General features: G+C 37.5%; 1 protein-coding gene across 4 annotated transcripts in view; it reads left to right on the forward strand.

Annotated features, from left to right (window-relative positions):
- Positions 1 to 22,451, forward strand: part of LOC135786699 (signal induced proliferation associated 1 like 2) — a 166,050-nt gene that overhangs the window by 69,806 nt on the left and 73,793 nt on the right. For all 4 annotated transcript variants that reach the window (XM_065296212.1, XM_065296214.1, XM_065296215.1 and 1 more), the window contains exons 4-8: positions 1,699 to 1,887; positions 12,633 to 12,807; positions 13,428 to 13,531; positions 17,045 to 17,202; positions 17,643 to 18,219. In XM_065296212.1, the coding sequence (XP_065152284.1) occupies positions 1,699 to 1,887; positions 12,633 to 12,807; positions 13,428 to 13,531; positions 17,045 to 17,202; positions 17,643 to 18,219 (1,203 nt within the window). The remainder of the gene's footprint in view (positions 1 to 1,698; positions 1,888 to 12,632; positions 12,808 to 13,427; positions 13,532 to 17,044; positions 17,203 to 17,642; positions 18,220 to 22,451) is intronic.

The raw sequence follows: 22,451 nt of genomic DNA on the forward strand, positions 1-22,451 counted from the left end.
CTCCACCGCATAATGAGAATACACGCCCCTTTCTGCTAATTAGCTACAAGTTTGTATTGTTATTCGGCCCGAATCAGTTTTCTAAAGCAGTGGTTCTCAAACTGGGGTCCGGGGCCCCCAGGGGGGCCGCGAGATGGTGCCAGGGGGGCCCCGGTTTTATGACATTTTATAAAATACATTCATTTATCATGAATTCTGTGTAATTAAACCTAAAAAAAATAAGGCTACTAACCAGCAGCACTACTTTGTATAACTTAATATGTTTTGTTTAATTAAAATGTTTTTGTCATAAATTTTCTTTGGGGGGGCGCAAAGGAATGCACCGTACACAAGGGGGGCCGCACGCTAATAAAGTTTGAGAACCACTGTTCTAAAGCATTTTTGAAACATTGTGCACCCCACTTTTAAAATAACCCAACATTTTTAGAGTAAAATTACAAAAAGTGTTCCTCTCTGTCCATTCAAATGTTAAAAATATGAAAATATAAAATTGAAAGTAATTGCCCTTTTCTAAGCTGTATGAATTGCATTAACTGCCCTAACACAGATATATTCCGATTAAATAGCAATTCTTCTCTTATTTACTGAATCATTGCTAATGAAGCTCAGACCGATGCTGGCTTTGATCTTCAGCTTGAAACAGAAATCAGTCTCAGTTGTACACAATTAAAAAGCCTGTTTTCGTTTTCTACATGGCCTAGACTTGCATTAACTGCAATCTTAAAAATGACTCTTAAAAGAGCTCAAGATAGACTACAACTTGATATCAGAGTTCAAGTATGAAAAGCTTTTAACTTTAACCAGCATGAAAGTACAGATAAAAGGAAACAGACCATTAATTTTTCTTCTAACCAATTGTCTGCCCTGAAATCAGCTTTATCTATAAGTAATAGAGCCATACATAAAGAGTACAACATTACAGCTGTAATAAGAGAAATTATATCCAAATGTACCTCTAGATCTTTGAATTTTTTAGTGTAAGATTTATCATATGAAACTTTGCAGCCTTAATACATTTAGTATTTTGTAACTTTACATAAAATTAAGCCACTTTGGATATTTTTCTCAACCTGTCTGATGGATGTAAGCACAGATGCACAGGGTGATCGTATGCAAACAATTCAATAACATAAAAATTCCTATTGTAGATTTTAGCACTTCTGTTTTAACCAGATTTACACCATTTAACTGTGTGATATTTAAAGGAACAGTATGTAATAAATTTAAATCAATGAATCATAAAATGGCAGTAATATGTCACTAGACATTAAAAAATCATTTTCATTTCAAATACTTATATCACTGACAACAGTGGTCTGGCCAGGATATTGTCATTTAAAAAGTGGAGTTGCAGCCCTCAAATGATGTTGATGTTGTCATTTTGTGTATTGGCCACAGCTGTGTAATTGCAGTACCAGTTTTAGCCACAAGTTTTGTGATTGCAATACCACTTTTGGCCACAATCCTACATACTGTTCCTTTAAAAAACAATTGTTTTGTTTTCCAGTCTGGGCTACATGTACGTCAGGTTTATTTGAGCAGGGACTGGGTGCATGTGTATAGATTGTGCTTTGCTCAACCTATAAATAAATTATTGAATAGCAGCAAAAATAGATAAAATTACTTAAAATTGGAATTAAAAAACCATTTTGAAAGATTAGAAATCAGTCTGGTCTGTTCTGTTTTTCTCTTTATCAGTTGACTACCCTGCGTGGGGCGATTCTCGAAGATGCTGTGGCCTCCACGGCCAGGCACGGTACGGCCCGTGGTTTGCCTCTGAAAGAAGTTCTGGAGTATGTGGTGCCTGAACTGAACATTCAGTGTCTGAGACTGGCTGTCAACTCACCCAAGATCCCTGACCAACTTCTCAAACTTGATGAGCAGGGGGTGAGTCTGTCTATCACTATTTATAACATATCTGCAATGAAAGACATTGGGATCAATGTTCTGCTATCTGCTAAACTAATGAGCTATATAAATAATGTGATCACTGACATTGTGTTTCTCCAAATTGTATGTGACTTAAAATCACTACGCATATGGGCTCAATAAAGAAAAACATTTGAAGAGCTGTTTTACTCATGCATGAGGGTGAACCAGCAACACTTCCGAGAGCATCTGTTAAAGCGGCTTTACTTGGCCGTCTGGTTTCTGAAGGAGAAAATGAGCCAATATCATGCTAAACATTGATCAATAAGAGCTCCGGTCTTGCATTGATTTTTCAACTCTTGAGTGGAAATCCGAATGAGACCCAATATACCAGAATTACTTTTTATTACATAGGTGGAGACGTTCAGTTATTGGCCTCTTAATAACTGCTATTTCCTCATTGCTCCATGAGGGAGTGTTTACTGGAGATATTGTTCGCCTCTTTTCTCATGTGTTAAATAAAACCGTATGTTGTGTAGTGTTGAACATTTCCTAAGATATTTAAGAGAAACTTGCAGTTCTTGTTTCATTAAAAATCCCTGGCAAACAATGGCTTCCCATTACCAAGTGCAGTGAGTGTGTTGTTGTTGGACTTTTAAAGGGAAAGCTCACCCAAAAGTCATCATTTACTCTATGTTCTAATGACCACAAAGGAAAATATTTTAAGGAATGTTTGAAACCAAACTGATCATGAGCCCAATTGCCTTCCATAGTAGAAAAAAAGAATACTAGAGGGAAAAAAGTGAATGGGGTGGTTTTGGGTGAACTGTTCCTTTAAAGATGGGAAACACTCTGAATGTTCCCAGGTTATTTTGGTCATAATGTTTGTGTGAATGGAAGTGTGCCAGGACCCTTTGCCGCAACAAAAATAGAAATAGCCCAAGGAAATTTCCCTTAATGGATGCGAAAGCACTTTATTGGCAATATTTTGTTATGTTTCCCTGCAGGGGTATATATGGGTTTGTCCCAACTGAATTTTAGGAGTAAAATTGCATGGGATTCAAACAGGAAACTCCATTGCTACAGGCGAAGCTCTTAAGCTCTCCCGATTACCTCTTGACACTTCCTTCGTAAAAAAATGTGGAAGCTCAACCTGAGTATGTTTGTATTGAGTTGCTACCCACCAAGTGAAGCGGTATTATTAAGGCCATAAGCTTATGCTATTCATTGTGCATTTTTCTGTATTAACTGTTGTATTTGAGGAATTCAGAGATTCTTTCAAAAATTTGATGATGAAATAAATCGAATGCAGTTGCAGCCTTGTGGTTAGAGAGTCGGGCTTGTAACCAAAGAGTTGCCAGTTCGAGTCTCACGGCAGGCGGTGTGCGACTGTAGTGCCCTTGAGCAAGGCGCCTTACTCTAATTGCTCCCCGGGCACTGGGATAGCTGCCCATTGCTCCAATTAGGGTTAGGAGACAAGCTTGTCACTACCATATGATTATCAGATACTTTCTCTTTAAATCTGCTTAATCCCGGCCTCAGGCCATTTAAAAACATTGGTTTGTTGACAGAGAATCCATTTAACACCAGGGTTTCCCGCTGCATATTTCAGTTAAGGCGGCCCGCCTAAGCTTGGAAACCCTACCGCCTTAACTAACTTGTCCAAAAAAAAAAAAAAAAAAAATCGCTGCACAAAAGGCCGTCAAGTTAATCTTGGAGAATAGCGCGTACGCGCATCACACCGCATGCAGGGACGCGCGCCACACGGCCGAAATGAGAAAGATGTGGTCCGGACCGTCACTGTCTGGAGGATTGCGCGGACGTGCTTCACACGGCGAACGTGCACGCGCACCACACGGCCGAAATGAGATAAGACTTGCTCCATCATGTCTGGAGGATAGCCAGTTGATAAAACACGTGTCCGTGAGAACTGTAAGTGGACTTATGTTTTTGGGTTTATTAAACACCTGTTATTGTATTAGTCTATAGTTCTTCTAATTTTAAAGTAAGTTAGCTGGTGATTTTGTTGTTTGAGCAACCTGCTAAGGTTTCAAGTGCCTGTTGATTAGATATAATTGTTGAGCGCTCTTGCTCACTTTATTCATGTGGATTATTTACATGCTACAGTTACACTCCTTTAAGATTATGTAATTAATGGTGGGAAATAATCAGTTTTTACCATGTTTGCCATATCTATCATCGTTTGCTAGATGATCTACAACATCTGCTTTAGTTTATGTTTATTAACCCTTTAGTTTCACTTTATAACGCAGCTATTCCCATTAGAGGTATCTGTTAAAAACATTAAAATTCATTAATAATCTAGTATGTGTTCATTTATTGTCATAGTTTCTTTAAAATTAAGTTTTATTTGAATGTTTTAAAAATAAATATTTTATTTATTTATTTTATTAAATATTTTAATTTTCACCATGACGCATACGTCACCGACCACCCGCCCAACCCTACCACCTTGACTAACAAATTTTCTGCGGGAAACCCTGAACACCATGTTGATTTTTTTAGCAAAGTCCTCTTAAGTGCACAAAATAATAATTGGATAAACGACAGTGTGCGAACCGCAAGGTGCAAGAGGTTTTTTTAGCCAGTTAAAGGAGGTTTATTACTATTTTCGGATATTGACAGAATTTTTTAGCCTTTTACCTTAATTCCGAAAAGAGTGAAGAGTGACGGGATGATTTTTGCCAAAAAGCTTTCATGCACTTTGAATGCACTTTTAAAGCTAACGTAACACACGCTGTTTCTGCTCATCTTATGTTAATCTAGGGTACTACCTATAGAGTAGTACTGCATGCTTCATCACTCCGAAGAGTCTTTAGTTTTAGCAGATTCATAAAAGACAGATCAGCTCTAGCGATTGTTTCTGGAAAAGCTTGAGGCGTCCAGCAGAAGGAGCGTATCACGAGCAAGCAACATACACAAAACATAATCCCTCTATCTCTGGATAACTTATGATTTACTACGTGTTTGTTTCGTTAACATCATATGCACTTACGCGCCGATTGCCAACAAAACACAGACTGCTTCTGACTTTTAACCCAGTTGGGACCGCCCCATTTCCAAATCCAGCGTTAAATAAACACACTCAAAACTCTGTTGTTACCTCGGATAAACAAACTATATTCATTGTCTCCATAAGGCTTGCTTACTTGGAAAGCTAAACAAGGCTTTCTTCTCCTTCCATTCAAAAACACTTCTTCTTTTGTGCCATTGTTGATTCTTGATATAAAACAAAGCTGTCACGTCCAGTGATGCCTCTGACTTCTCCTCGAAGGAACAATGCTTATGATCGTCCTCGTTCTTGCTCTTACTCTGATTTGACGTGTGGGCGTGCTTTTACGGGGGAAGTGCCCTTAAAAGAATTATGGGGTCACTGTACTAAACAAGTACCCATGTTTGATTTTTTTTCCCCGAAACTTCTAGGAAAGAGGAGGCGTGAGTTGTGCTTTTTTTGACACATTGCATTTGTTTATGAGGATTACAACTCTTTAACTGTGTTAACTCTTTCCCCGCCTGTATTTTTCATGATTTTCACAAAACTTTAATGCCTCCTAGAAAATGCTCTTCTTTAAATATATAAACACACAATATATTAAATGAAAGAACAGACCCTCTGCGTTAAAAAAAATCTTTTCATACTACCTTCATTTGTTCTCTTTTATCACCTCTCAAATATGGGCAGGTTTCTTCAAAAACCCCAAATTTTGAGCAAAAAGCTGAGATTATTCCATTTTTGAAAAAGACTTTTGATAGAGATCAGATGCAGAGCGATCCTCAAAACTTAGATGGACATACAGCTGTTTGCCCTAGGCCGATACTTCCGGGTTTTATAAGTTGCGGAAGATCACCACCTGGTGGATAATAGCGGTATTGTGGATTGACGAGATAACTCGTCAATGGCGGGGAAAGAGTTAATAAGTCAGAATGCGTGAAATATAGTTAACCCCCTCATTAAAAAAATTCCTGATTAAAAAAATGCTAATTTACAAGAAAACATGTCTCAGACAAGCGTGCCGCACAAGCCCTGAAAAGTGAAGCCAAAACCTCTCGATCGCCCCCCAGTGACCGGCCCCAGTATAGGTCATAAACCCCGCCTCCCCATGTTATTCAATGGGACTTGAGACCAACTAAACAATTTAATTATCCTTCAATTATCTTTTTTCAGAAGCTGGTTTCTGTCATTTACTGTAGTTTTTATCACACTGAAGTAAATTCAAGTGTTTGTTTTTAAAATAAGTTTGTTTAGTTAATGCTATAAAAAAGGTGGTGTCACGTCATGATTGACAGCTGTGATATGCGCATTCTATGAGAGCGTGGGCAGGGCCTTGCTGTCACGGCTTTACTTCCTGCTCACTACTGCGCAGTACTGCTCCCAAAATCGCTACTGCACAGACTCAAGACCCAAGACGTCAGCGCCGTATTGGGACACTGACGGCTTCACTTTTCACCAATGGAAGAGAGCGAACATCTATCTTTTTTTTACAGTCTGAGGTCTCAGACAAGAGAGGGTTTTGCATCTGAGCTCTTCAAGTACTATTGTTGGGCAAATGTTTTTCACCTATAATGTTTCTGTGGCCAAACTTTAGTCTGCTTTTTTCTGTAAAACACTTAGTAACTTACATAGTATATATCAAAACACTAAGTAATACATGTGGGTCTAATTCAACTCTTCAAAAACATCCGAATAGCTTTATGTGAGAAGCAGTCCATAAATTAAGTTGTTGTTCTCTGGTAATATCTCTCTCTGCTTGCTTTCCGGCTAATTTGTGCTTGTGCGTATTTAGACATGGTGTGTAAATGACAGAGATCGCACTGACCCGTGAACTATGCTGCATGATGTCAGCTTTACTAGAGGAGATTTTTGGCATCACCTTATGGGTAATAATTTACATCCTGTTTACGGCAACAACATATTTTACTTGAGATGAGGACTGCTGGACGTTCAACACATTTGCTGGTTCGGGAGCGAATGGTGGTCTTTGCCTCTAGGGAAGCAGGTGCGATAAACAACACCTATGTAACATAATGCGCTAATGACCTGCTGTCTGTCACCCATACGGCCCTGAGGGAAACACACAGATGAGCAGAAATCATATCACATTACCCTGGGCTACGGCAGGACAATTTACTGCTCATTTGATGATAATAGATAATGAGCAGTCTAGCTTTTATTTCCTCTGGTTGTATGTGGATAACAGATTATTGGGCTGCTTAGCAGTGAACACCTTTTCGGTTTCCTATTTAAGTTTTTCTTAAAGGGGACATATCATGAAAATCTGACCTTTTCTATGTTTAAGTGCTATAAATTGGTCCCCAGTGCTTTTATCAACATAGAAAACGTGAAAAAGATCAACCCAGTAACTTAGTTTTGGTAAACCATTCTATGCAAGCATGTGAAAAAATATGTCATTGAAATTTGGCTCTCCTTGTGATGTCAGAAGGGGGTAATACCGTCCCTTAATCTGTACTAGCCAACCACAGCACTGCCATTTAGTACAGAGATCAGCTCATTTGCATTTTAAAGGACACACCCAAAATGGCACATTTTTTTCTGAAACCTACAAATTGGCAATTTAACATGCTATAATAAATTATCTATATGATATTTTGAGCTAAAACTTCACATACATACTCTGTCTGGGGACACCAAAGATTTATTTTACATTTTTAAAAAGCCTTGTGAAATGTCCCTTTTAAAAAAAAATTTTTTTTAGAGATTAATGTTTAGACCTTTCAATTTGTAGAACTGTGAAGGAATGAATGGACAAAATACATCTGAAACCTAAGCATGAGGTAAAGTGGTTGTTGTTGCTGAATATCTGATCATTCGAATCTGTTTTACTGGAGATCCAGTTGTGCTGGTGCTTAGCTTTAGTTGTGAGAATTCAACAGGAAATAAACAGGCAGATTTCTGCCCTAAGGGCTAATGGGTGCAATACAGATCAGTGATGATGTCACAGTGGTCACAATGGTGTTACGTAAAGCCTTTGGCTCAAAGGGAAAACCAGAATACGCCTGTCTTTCCCCCCATCTTTGCTCTTTCTTTTTCTCTTGTGGCATTCATGTGAGAGTCAGGCGGAGATGCGAGTGGTGTTTGACTGAGCTTTGATTGTGTGATTGTGTTTTCGCTATCAGTTTACATTTCTGGGCCTAACTCAAACGCCCCAAAAGCAGCATACTGGAAAAGCCCTAGTGGTCTTCCTCTTCTTTGGGTTCTATGCAGGGGCGGCGTTTGCGTATGGTAGGGTATGGCAGTTGCCACACCCTAGCATTCAGACAAAACACCAGAAATCAACAGACTATAATGATGCTCATTAAAGATTATTTTAAATATTTTCAGTAGAACATATCTGAACATTAGTTCATCACTAAAATGGACAATTTACACGCGTGTTCGACTTCATGCTATAACACAGGAACCGACACGTGGATGACATTAACGTGCCGCGAGAGCGGTTTGAAAGTAAACTATTCCGATGATTTCTCACCCTCGCGGTAGTTTGATGTCATCAGCATCTTGTTCTTGCAGCGCCGCAGCTTGTAGCCCTGCAGGACGTCTCATGATAACCACTGCTGTTATAATCTTTATTTTCTCAAGTAAAATCTTTTTGTTTTAACAATCAAACAGACTCACGGTTCTTCCCCACACTCGCGCTATGCATATTGCATATTATTTCCGACGTAATATGATTTGTTCTCTATGAATAAATAAACATGTTCTGTTCCACTGGGAAATTGTAGCGCAGTAGAAGTGAATTGTATTAATTCTTTGCGCGCATTTTTGAATATGGCCACTTGTGGAATAAAAACTGCACGACGACAAAGGTAAGACTTATTTATACATTTAGCCTTGTTTTACTGAGAGTTTTATTTAGTGTTTCAGTCTGTTAACTACGTGCGCTCTATCACATCATTAAAAAGTCTTTATTGTGTGTTTATTAAGTGTTTATTGGCGGTTGTCACGGCAAGATGTGTGAAGGGAGGTTACAGTATGTTTTGATATTATCTTGTTTTAGTTTATCTGTTGCTGGAGTTGCACTTAATTAAGAATTACAACATTTGAAACGCATTTTAAACAACCATGATTTCTATTTTGTTTTTCATTTGTATTGCTTCCCTATTGTTTTCAGTAAGTGTAAAGTTACATCCGAGCAATCGTATATGATTTTGTACAGGTTGGTGGAGTATGTACACATATTATGTGGTTTCATAGATTCGTTAATTGAGAATGGCCTTCTTGTACGAAGATTTTTTGCCATACCCTAGGTTTTCGTGAAACGCCGCCACTGGTTCTATGCAATGTAAAAAAATTGTTGTTTCAACTTAAAAAAATTAATTGTTACAGTTTTGAGGTTTTTCTTTTTTTGTTAAACTAAAAAATATATTTTTAAGTTGAATTATCTTCTAATTTTAAGGAAGCACAAAAACTTACATTTTTAAGTTGAAACAACAAATCTGTTTTACAGTATGGTAACAAAGTGTCACTCTCTGTATTGAACATGCGATTGTATCATAAGTAACATCAATGAGGCGTACTGCAGTTCATTGTTACATTCAGTTATTAAATAAAACAGTATATGTAGAGTTTGGTTCCAAAACCCAATAAATCCATTTTGGCTAATTTCAGTAAAAACGTGTTTTCTATACCAAGAAAGTGACAAGATGAAAACCACTAGTTTCTGTTAAAAACTTTCACATAGCATCTTTAGGTTATAATAACATAAAAATTTCAAATCCATAATTTGATTTTTAAAGATTTATTATAAAAACTGATCATTTTGTCCACAAAATGCAATAAATCCATGATAAGTTTTTTTTTTAATGCTATAAATCTATTGAATCAATATATAAATGTGCATTCATCTTTGCCATGTTATATCCATTTTGTTGACTAGTGGTATACACTGGTTAAACAAAATGAACATTAATGGCATTAATTAAAACACTTACTTTGTCATATTAAGAACGCTGTCATTGCTGCTGTCATCATTGGGACATCATCGCTGAACTTTTTTTGACAGCGATCAGCTATAAAATGTGTTGGTCCTGCTTAATTTTCGTTGACTTCGAGTAAAAGTTTTTCATAAGATTATTTTCTTTTTAATACTGACCTGATACAATACTGATTTTGGTGGTAACTAATAAAAAAAATTGTTTATCGTGTTTTGGAACCAATCTCTTCATATACTGCACAGCATACACTCAACAGTATATTATACAGTAATTGGATGCTGTTGGATGGAAAACGAGTGACATCGCTGTTCTTTTTTCTAGCTGATATAATTTCTCGAGTTATATTTGACCACTGTGTTTAGCAGTCTTCAAGCGTTTGTTTTCTCACCTGTTTTTATTTAAAAGAACCTGTTAGCTTAGAGTTGTGTTCTTCTGGTTAGCACACATTCGATAATGCAGTGCCAGAGACTTGAGCTCAGGCCTGACCTGTATCACTTCTCTGTTTATCTATTTGTAAATTATAAAACAATAGGGGTTAAGTCGTCTTTTAAACCCAAGCCCGATGTGTATTTGCTTCACTGCACTTATCCCATTGTGTGTGTGTGTGTGTGTGTGTGTGTGTGTGTGTGTGTGTGTGTGACCTTACTAAAGCCAAGTAGGATTGCATCTCCTCTGTACTACATTAAATCTGCCTGAACAAACGCTGTGGAAGTCACTGGATGCTCCGTAATCCGAAACAGTCGGCTGATGGTTTCAGAGAGCAAGGTCGTCATGACAACAGCATGGTTCAATGCTGGGAATACTTGACCCGCGTAAGAGACTAGAGTCGTTGAAATATCAGCTCCATCGTGCAGAGAAGCCATTTCTCTTTGCCTCATCAGCCACGCTCACTGTGTTTAAACTGGGTTACAGTTGCATAAGGAACATCATACCGTTGTGAGGTTCGGTGAGGTTTACTGAGGCTTTTTCTGCTATTTCAATGTTGGATTGTGACCGAATTTTTACTACTTTTCATAGAAAGCACAAGCAAGATTTCCGTTGTAGTTTTCTTCTCATGTGATTGTTTTCAAATAAAGAATAGCTTAAAGGGACAGTTCACCCAAAAATCCTCAATTTAGTCACTCTCAAGTTGTTTCAAACATGTAAAAATTTATTAGTTCTGCTGAACAGAAATGAAAAAAAAATTGTAACTAAGATTTGGGTCACTATTGACTTTCATAGTAAGAAAAAATAATACTGTGGAAGTCAATGGAGCCCTGGAACTGTTTTTCTAAATATCTTCATCTGCATTTCAATTTTTGTTGAAAATGTAAAGAAAGTTTCAGTTTTGGGTGAACTCTCCCTTTAAAGCAGCCATAATTGATTTACTGATGTCAGCTCACCACAAAGCTGGTCTGTTTTAATAGTTTTAATTGAAAAGGGGCTTTGGGCACTGTTTAGACTTGGAACACCAGCTAAACCAGGATAACCATACCACCCTATAGGCTGGTTCAAGGTTTTTTATGTAAAATAAAAGTATCAGATGTTATATAGCATGTTCAAAATGCCTCTATTTGGGTTGGAGCAAAAAAAAACTGTTTTCATATCTGTACCTTTTAAATGCAAATGAGCTACTGCTCCTCACTCCCTTACTAACTGTGCGTTCACACCAGAGGCGGAAGAGGCGGCAAAAATCCGTAATTTGCACGTAGTTGGACACTTTGAGTTTACTCGCTTCATTCATGCTTGAAATTCTAGTCATTCGAGATATTAACCAGCTAAATTCCCGTCATGGGAGCTCAAATTGAGTAAACATGCCAGATTGTTCGACCTCCTCACTCAATTTCTTCCAAACAAGATCCTTTTAATTCCTGTAAAAGTACGAAGATGTCTTGTGTAACGATGATGATTGTTCTGGATTTTTGTTTTTCCGTCTCTGCTCGCTTTCTGTAATCATGTCACTGCTATAGCAAGCTCTTGATCGGTTAACATGGCTCGGAAATCTTTAAAAGTTCAGATTTTTCAACTTGCGTGAATCACGCAGCAACGTTCAATTTGCGCGTTCCGCCCCACCACGCCGCGCCATGCACACTTACCGCACCGCAGGATGCCTATTTGCGTCTTTGCATTGACTTAACATGTAAATCACTCGCCCTTGCCGCCTCTTCCATGTCTGGTGTGAACGCACCATAACACGCAGTGGGCACGTTCGGTTACAAAACAACTGATTCCTGTGAAAACAGCCTGAGACAAAAGTATCTTTAGCCACATTAGCACTACAACGTGCTAACAGATTTAGAAAAGCTTTTGGGTAAAATAAACCAGTCAGTCAGTGGCTGTGGGCGGGGCTTTATCAGTGTGACATCACATTAACAAGAGAATCAAAACAGCATTTCTAATGAGTCTGCTTTGGTTTAATGGGGATTAAAAAAGAAGAAAATGGTGATTTTTTTATTGTACCTTTTTTGCACTATTAACACACATTGATGTCCAAAACCTTGAAAAAGTGGATTTTGCATATGTGCACTTTAGGGTTCAGTCACACAGGTTTTTTTACTAAAAAAATCATTACTGCTTGCATCACTAATATAACTCTATAGTGTCTGACGTACCGTACACATCTTGCTCATTTTAATATAATAAATCTGACATAGAGAATGTTGACAGGTTCTCTATTCTGAGCTGTGTTGTTTTTGTCAAACATAATTTTTCAATTTCCATAATAGTTGTTAAATCCCTGAAATAACCCGTGGAATTGACGTTCATTCATTGTACCGTAAGTAATAAGTGAGTTTCTGATTGTTTTGCAGCTCAGTTTCCAGCACAAAGTGGGCGTCCTTTACTGTAAAGCAGGTCAGAGCACAGAAGAGGAGATGTATAATAACGAGAACGCTGGGCCGGCGCTAGAAGAGTTCCTGGATCTGCTCGGTCAGAGAGTTCGACTGAAAGGCTTCACAAAGTACAGAGCGCAGCTGGACAACAAAAGTATGTACTTATAAGAATCAGTTATATTAGGGTGGATTAGTGGTCTTTTTAACCTGGTTTCCACTAGTCAGGCTAGTGTGGTTTGATGTATGGATTCAGAGGCTTTTTAACTTGTCAGTTTGGCTATCCAAGCATCAGTTTGACCAAATTGGGTCAATCTAAACCAGGGTTAGCAGGGTTAGCATTGCTTTCTCCTACCATTTTTTTATTTAATGTCATGTTGTATTATGGTTCAAGTGATGTTTCTCTTATATTGCTCAGACAAAATTATTTAAGGTGTATACAGTTATACAGTTTAACTTCTGAAGTGTTTCTTTAAGTTTTTACAATGTTTTCAACATTGTGCACCTTCATAAATGAGAAGTTTTCTGCATATTTTGTGCGAAGTACAGTATGTTTGTATTTCAAATAGTGTAAGTCCTTTATTAACACACAGTAAATTGTAGCGTTTATTATTAATAGTTGTAAGTCTCGAGAACTTTCAGACTTTCACAAAGAGAAACACACTTAGTTGCACAAAATAGTCTCTATGTCAGTTTTGTTTTAGGTTTAGTGAAAAGGCATACCTGTGCTTTTGCTCTACTATGTTGTTGATAATCTTTACACATTTTTTATTCCAGCGGACTCAACCGGCAGTCATTCGCTCTACACAACTTACAAAGATTATGAACTGATGTTTCACGTATCCACACTTCTCCCCTACACACCCAATAACAGACAACAGGTCAGTGAAGACATGAATTATTACACTTTCCAAAAAGTCAATTTAAATCGTGTTGGTCTATTATGTTATACATCTCTGTATGAACAATATTTGCATTACATTTTTTACAAATGTTCTGGATGACATGCGACAGAGTTGCATGCTGTGAAATATTTTATAATTTTGTTTTTATTTTTATTTATTTTTATTTTTATTTTATTTTATTTTATTTAAAACTTGTAATTTTACCTATGCTGGGATGTTTCAACCCAAAATGCTGGGGTTGTTTTAACACATTTTTGGGTCAATTATAAAACATTTCTGAGTTAATTTAACTTAACAATTGGGTTTGTCCATTTTTGACCCAATGCAGGGTTGAAAATATCCCAGCATTTTTTTGTGGGTGCAGCATTGCAGCTTTTGTTTTTTAAAGCTATTGTGTGTGGAAGTCAGCTCAGGTCTTTAATACAGCTTATCCCTGAGAGCAACCATGATGCCTGTCAAATGATAACAGGTGAAATGAATGAGTTTTGTTGGAGATGATCTGATAAGATTTTGGTAAAGGAGGATCTTGCAGGTCCAGTCAAAGCGCTTATCTAAACTATCTATGGACTGTTCCTGTTACCTCCACATCCGTAACCTAAATTCTACTGAAGATTGAGAACTTTAGAAAAGGAAATAAATAGTCTGTAAGGTTCAGCAGTTTAAATAGATAAAACCTAGTGCGGTCAATAAACAAACATGTCTACATGTATTTATTTGTTAGGAAGAATATAAGAATATTTTACTGTCAGCCAGGGGCGTTGCTAGACATAAAGCTCTACTGGGGCACGGGCCCCCCATTTTTTTTTTTTTACTTTTTCTTGAAAGCCTGTGGTGTGCAAGATACAATTTCCTTTGCTTAACCCACTATTCCAACACTGCAACAAGTACTGGGAAAGACAAACATTTATTTAAAAATATTTAAGTATCATCTTCATATATACATATATACAACATTATTAACATGTTTAAAGGCATAAAATGTTTGGAAATAATGACAGGAAAAAATATTTTTATGCACATTTGCATTTTACATAACAATGATTAATAACTTCTTTTTTATTTTTAAGAATATTTTCATTTTATGACTGCTACTAAAAAAATATATCTTAGTAACTGTTAACTGTTTACGTAATGACATAGAGCTAGTGAACTAAATATTAATTTCATATCTGAAAATACAGAACAGTATAACACAGTTTTTGTATGTGAACAATGCAATTTTATAGGCTATTGACAGAGGTTTTCCTGAGATTTTTCCTCTAATGTTTGAGCCCTGACAGGGTAAGATGTTCTGTGTCTTTACTCCCTTGATGAAATGAAACTCATCATCTCTCATTTTTGCTTCCTTTTTCCTGCTTTGCACAAAACATTTCTGATGTCCATCACATGCGTCAATGATCGGGTGAAAATTAGATTTTCATTATTATTTAGAAACTTTAGTCTCGCCATGTTTTCATAAACCAACTCAATCGCGTGTACTTTGTATGCGGCTGCGCACGGCAAAACAGTCGCGCACGGACATGAATGGGTGCGTGGACGCGGACATGAATTGGGGCGTGCACACGTCAGTGCGACTGCTGCGTCGCTTTTTCAATCGTGAATTGGGTAACTACATTGCATATAGATCCGTTTTCCGCGATTGTCTTTGTAAAGGAATATACTAGTAAACTGCTAAAATGTAAACTTGAGATTTACACAGGGGCACAAAAGATTTACACTGGGGCACGTGCCCCAGTAAAAGGGGTCTAGCGACGCCCCTGCTGTCAGCTATCATTACTGAAAAATTAACCTCATCAAGACATAATGATTAAATGACCTGTTTGTGTTTATTTTCCAACATTGACCATGACTATGAATGTTATCAGTGTTTTGAATACATTTTCCCTAAAGTGAAAATTGCTTTGGCCTATTCTGATTACATCTTATATATTTATTTCATGTGAAGGAATTTGGTTTGCAGGATTAGTCGATTTTTTTTCTTTTTCTTCATTTTTAATTCTGTTCAGTTGTGCAGGATTAGCATATAAATCCCTGACCGTATGATTCCAGAAGACTCGAGCACGAGTCACGATCTCCTCTTCTTATCCATCTTGTCTTACCTATAATCTTGTTTGTTAAGCGCCCCCTCAGACACTGATAGGAAGACAGACACACGATTAATCTGACACTGTCCAGCAGGTTTCAGGGATATTTATCTGAAGTTCCTAACACTGTCACTGATGAGTCTTATCAAACATCTAGAAAAGTGGACTGTCTCCGCCAAATTTTTTTTAACCCAAATGGCTCATTGATAGCTATTTTTATTTATTTATTTATTTCACATTTATACAGTAAAAATGCTTAAGGACCTAACAGAACTGGCAGCCCATTAACATCTCAAATGAAAACATTTAGCGACATCAGTAAATGTGAAGGAAATTTAAAACTAATGTAAATATTTCTTACGGACCATAAAACTCTTTTGCTAGAAATATTTTTGCTTGCATTTCTTTTTAATGAATATGTATTTTTTGTCCCTCTGGAATTATGTAACATAATATAACATTATTATTATAAATTGAGATGTACCGATATATTGTCTTGTAATCGGTATCGGCAAATACCACTATCGGACATCAGCAGATCGCATCAGAACTGAAACTGTGTGATTTTATTTTGAATTGAGTGACAATGACAACAGTCACTGACAATATTTGACATGACATAATTTGAAATGAGTTGAAAGCTAAATTATCGGTATCTATCAGTACCGACATGTCATAAGTAATAAAATCTAGGGATCAACAACAAAATTTTGAATCGATGCGTGCCTAATTATTATCACTTGTGTCACTTTAGTGACATTCAGACCAACACTCCTGTATTTTGATTTACAGTATTTACAGTATTATATTGTCTTTTTTATACTGTAATATTAACAGTCTCCTGGCTGTAGTGTTTTGTTGTAAAATTGGACTGAAACAACCACTCGTTACAACCGAGGTATGCAGCAAAGCATATGTGAAGCCACAACACCCACAACCTTGAGGCGGATGGGCTACAACAGCAGAAGACCCCACCGGGTACCACTCATCTCCACTACAAATAGGAAAAAGAGGCTACAGTTTGCACGAGCTCACCAAAATTGGACAGTTGAAGAAATGTTGCCTGGTCTGATGAGTCTCGATTTCAGTTGAGACATTCAGATAGTAGAGTCAGAATTTGGCGTAAACAGAATGAGAACATGGATCCATCATACCTTGTTACCACTGTGCAGGCTGGTGGTGATGGTGTAATGATGTGAGGGATGTTTTCTTGGCACACTTTAGGCTCCTTAGTGCCAATTGGGCATTGTTTAAATGCCACGGCCTACCTGAGCATTGTTTCTGACAGTAGAAACATAAGGATGAGCTAAATTGTTTTTGATTTGCAAACTAATTGTGAAATATGATGATGGGAGGTTTGAATTTGGACTTCACTTTTTTTCTACTTTCTTTTTTCTCTCACCAGTTGCTCAGAAAGAGACACATAGGAAATGACATCGTGACCATCGTGTTTCAGGAGCCTGGAGCTCTGCCCTTCACACCCAAAAACATTCGCTCACATTTTCAACACGTATTTGTCATTGTTAAAGTTCACAATCCCTGCACGGAGAACGTCTGCTACAGGTGAGTACAGCCGACCAATATTCTCATGCATCAAAATTTTATTCCCACAATGATTTTGCTTTACGTTGAAAACTATGAAACCTGTTTAGAGATACACGCTTCGATTAGAGAATAATGTGGCACTTAAAGTGATTTATTTTCATTGATGTCCTTCTCCTTTGAAGAAGAAAGTACATCATTATCAGTAAAGAAGTACTTTGTATTGTAATTAAATGCTTCATAGCTTAGATTAATAAAAGTCCTTTAGTAGTCAGTGTGTTGGAGTGGGACAAAAAATTAAACAGGAAAGCTGTATAAAATTTCTCCTTTGAATTGTAAATTATGACATGATGATATTGGCTTCGTTTTTTAAAGCACCTTTGATTCCTCACACTGGTTTTTTGCGCCATCTGTGCCGTAAGTTTAACACAGATCTCAATCTTTCTCTATGACCTTTGCAGCGTGGCGGTATCCAGATCGAAAGACGTGCCTCCGTTCGGTCCTCCCATTCCTAAGGGCGTGACATTTCCCAAATCTGCTGTCTTCAGGGACTTCCTGCTGGCTAAAGTGATAAACGGAGAAAACGCAGCTCATAAATCCGAAAAGTTTCGTGCCATGGCGACTCGTACGCGGCAGGAGTATCTGAAAGACCTCGCGGAGAACTTCGCCAGCACGACGACGATGGACTCCGCCGTGAAATTCAGCTTCATCACGCTGGGTGCCAAGAAAAAGGAAAGAGTTAAACCACGAAAAGACGCCCATCTTTACAGCGTAGGTGCCATCACCTGGAGCGTGGTGGCGAGGGATTTCGGACAGCCGGCGGATGTGGAGTGCCTGTTGGGAATTTCTAACGAGTTCATCGTACTCGTCGAGGAAGAGTCTAAGAATGTGATTTTTAACTGTTCGTGTCGGGATGTCATTGGCTGGTCCTCCGGCATCATGAGCATCAAGATCTTCTATGAACGTGGCGAATGTGCGATGTTCTCGGCGCATGACAACTGCGGAGAGGACATTAGAGAGATTGTCCAAAGACTTGAGGTAAGAGCATTTACATTCTTTAAGTCACCAGAAAACTTTGTGTTTTGTGCATTTTAACCATCAGGGAACCAAACCACAACGTGAAGATTTATGCAGAAATTTCTTTTTTTATATAGTCTCTACTGGTAGATGATTCAGATATCCTGTCTGTAAGGCTTTCTAGCATTTTAAAAATGTGTAATAAATGTCTTTATGGTGATTTTTTTGACCTCTATCTACTCAATGTGTTCTTTCCCTTAATCAAAATCCAATTGGGCCAAATCCAAACATGCTTATTCTCTTCCTCTCTCTAAACTTGGAAAGAAAGTTGGCTTCCAGTTTTAGTTGTGTTATCTTGGGTAACAATCTAATTATTCCTTAAATGACTAACCTTCAGGGATTCTCTAGCTTATTCTGAGGGATATTTTTTTTATAATTTAAAAGGATCTGTAATTAAACATTATGGACCTCATCCCATATCATAACCACCTGCTACCTGTGAAGAACTCCCAGTCATCAACTTGGTGAAATCTGTGCTTTCTCGCTCGCTGTAAGCGTTTTAAAATCTTTTCGCAAGATTTCCCTAGAGGTTTAAGTAGTATCAGTGCTCAAGATTTAGCCAGTACGGGTATAGTATTACACTTGGCTGCAGTTCTTGGCTCTTGTGAATGTCCAGGCCAGTAAGACTCTTGGTTTATCTGTATTTGGCTTTCAAACACTGTCTAGAGTTTAGTGGTTTGTTAGATCCCATTAAACAATAAAAATCTCATTCATAGACACAGGCTCTGTCCCAAATAGCACCCTTTGGGTTTACACTTTGGTAATGAGCTAGAAGTGCATCGAGTGCATTTCATGGCTTCTAATGGGGATATTTTGAGCACTGTTTTGAATCATAAAATGACAAATCGATCTTGTGGTCTTCTGGGCTTTACAGACATGTTCAAATAGACCTCAGGTTTACCTCATGATGCTTTTTGATGTTGAGTAATTCTGTTGATTTAAGTTGTTAATATGCTTTGTAGTGTGACTGCTATGTGCTATGCAAAATACTATAATTCTGTTAAGAGATAATAATGGTTTGCTAGACAGTTTAATCTTTCTGTGTGCCTGGTTTGTGAGAGAGAAAATCTCCTACTGCTTGTATCAGGAATAGCGGTCTGGATGTGGACATGATGGTTACCCAAAATTATACCCTTATAAAATAATGTGTACAGAGCATGTCATTTAGAGAAAGTTTGAAGGATTGTTTGCGTGAATTGATTATTTATGTTGTGTTAGTCTGCTTTTTCTTAAACCTTTCCGCCTCATCCTTTGGTGATTGTAACAGTTCAGTAAGCAGCAGATTTCCAACTGGGATGCTGAAATAAAAATCCATTCACCACCTGTAGATGAGTCCACAATCACTGTTGGGTAAACAGGCTGTAATGCTCATTTTTTGATTATAACTTCAGCCGGAACAAATTTTCCATCTCCGATCGCAGTTGATAAATTGCAGCCACACACAATTTGTGCCATGGTTTGGGAAAGTGTCACATATTTTTGCTAGAAGAGACAATAAAGGGGACATTTCACAAGACTTTTTTAAAATGTCGAATAAATCTTTGGTCTCTCCAGATTACGTATGTGAAGTTTTAGCTCAAAATATCATATAGATAATTTATTAGAACATGTTAAAATTGCCACTTTGTAGGTGTGAGCAAAAATGTGTCGTTTTGTGTGTCCTTTTATATGCAAATAATCTGATCCGATACCAACACGGACCTTGTCATGGAGACTTGGCGTAAAGCGACTTGCCGAGCAACATGAATTTGCACAAAGTTGGACTTTAAATTGTTCAAAGTTACACCTTAAAACCTCTTCAACCCTGAGGACCCTGTCCCGGGTCCAAAATTTCGTATTTTGACTTAATATAAAAGATTCTTTTAATCTTTAATGCTCCGTCATGGACCCCAGTAACACATATGAGATACTGTTTGAAAGCTTAGAGTCTCTACTTTCTGCAGATATGCATCACTTTGACATATCTTTTACTGTAAGAAAGTTATTTACACTTAATTTACACTATCACCCCCCCAATATTTTTTGATATCATATAATATTCACATATTTCATATTTTTCAAAAATGATAAACATGGGCAAGTCTTATATCAAATGAAAGCTCTCACTCCAGGAATAAGGCTACAGCATTATTTTTGTTCTTATATCAACACATATCCAACAATCATCGAATGAATAATAAGGTAAAAAATGGTCTTTTGTAAACATATGTGAAACTTGAGTGTGAACTGCCTCAGATAGCACATATAGCCACAAATGATACACCATCTTTTATTTTAGGTCCTACTCTAAACAATGAGTCCATTCACATCATTTTCTTTGGTTGTTTGCATAATTAATCCCTAGCTTTTTATTATATGTGCAAAACAAAAAATTAATATTTTTATGAAAAATGTATTTCCGCACCCTTCAGTAAAATAAGAATATCTTTTGAATGCGACATGATAAAGAGTTCATTCTTTTTTTGGGTGTTTACTGTCTGCTGCTGCTAACAACCAGAACTGTCTGCAGTCTGCTAGAGCACACAGAACCAGAGTTATACACTATCAAAGACAGTATTTACAACATAAAAAAGAAAATTTGGTGTTTCATCATATGAAAAACAACATAAATAACAATATTTGTCACAAACAGCAGCTTTTTATGTAACTTCAAAGGGTTTTCTTTAAAATGATATAAATAAATTGCATTTATTCCACTGTATGTGGTTATGGGAGCACTTCAAATGTTTTTTGGCAGAAATTGTACACCATAAGCGTATTATTCCTCCCATCAGTTGGAGTAAAATAACTTTTGCATATATTATGATAGAGAAAAAAATCCTTTTTCCTCTGTAAGCTGACAATTGCTGGAATCAAACAAAACTGTCTCCAGGGACCTGAGATACCCAGGACCAGAGTTATATACTTTCAAATAAAAACTTTAGAAAAAAAACATAATAAGCGCCTATTTATTTTTGTGTTTATTAGAGGCCTGACATCACATACAACCATGTTTAGCACTTTCAACAGTGTTTTATGTAATTTCAAAGGGTTTCCTGTAAAATGATACCAAACTTTTGTATGTAAACCTCTGCATGTGGGTATGGGAAGCTTTTGAAATTGGGTAGGCCAAATCCAGGCGAAAATCCCCAAAATAGCTTCAGGGTGGAAGAAGTTAAATTTCATTTTGAATTTTTGTGCGGACTAAATAAAAATGTTGCTACTAGTCTGAAACCTTTAAATATAAATGAAGCAGCAGTATTGCACTATGTGTCATTGAGTCTTGAATTTGCACAGCCATTTGTTGCACAGTGAAACGTTTGAGTTCTGTAGCTTTGTTTAAGCTTTTTGTAGGGCTAACAAATGTGTTATTTGCTATTTAATTGATTAAAAGGGCGTTAGAGATGGTATTGGATCGGTATCGACAGATACTTAAGGTTGTGGTATCGACATCGGTATATCAGACATGAAATAGTGGTATCGGCCCAGCCCAGCCCAGCACTTGTGACACCGGAAATCGCCAAGCTTCCATTGAAATGAAAGAGATTGCTTCGCTTCACCATTGCAAGTCGCTAGCGCTGTAAACGCCACTTTACAATGTCTAAAATAAAGTCTCTTGAATTCTCCCGTCTTTCTTTCAGAACAGAAATAGAAGTCTTGTTGGAAGTCTATGATGCGTTAAAATGCCTAGGTAGACAGCTCACTAGATTCTGGAACAGATTGATTCAGCATGAGGCTTAAGCATTGACAGCCACTACAAAGAAACCCAGAGAAAGTCATAATGTGGAGTTTTCCTCTCTCAGCGTGCTGTGACTGATGGGCTCAGCGGGGTTACCTGGATGCTTTGGGGGCCAAGATCTCGCCAGGGATTACTGCTGTGCTCCGAGTGTAAGTGGGATTAGCGCCCCTCCTGTGTTTGGCCTCATTTCCTGAAGGCACTTTTTTTGTACACAGAACTGCGACTGCCGTCAGGCACAAGGCTCTCAGAACAGATGTTTTTTATTCGATAGCCTCACTAATCCATCACAAAACAAACCCACCTTACCTGTCAGACTGGCTGTTGATTTGATGGAGGACGTTAGGTTTTTTTTCTTGTTAGTGACACAATGGGATTGTGTTTGGAATAGTTTTGGAAGATGCTTACTATATGTGATTATATGATTGTGTGAGTATTCATTCTGGGTAGTTTTAAACTAGAACTCCAGCGCCTCCAA

The sequence above is a fragment of the Paramisgurnus dabryanus genome, chromosome 20, assembly GCF_030506205.2.
Source record: "Paramisgurnus dabryanus chromosome 20, PD_genome_1.1, whole genome shotgun sequence".
In the NCBI taxonomy this organism is placed as follows: Eukaryota; Metazoa; Chordata; class Actinopteri; order Cypriniformes; family Cobitidae; genus Paramisgurnus; species Paramisgurnus dabryanus.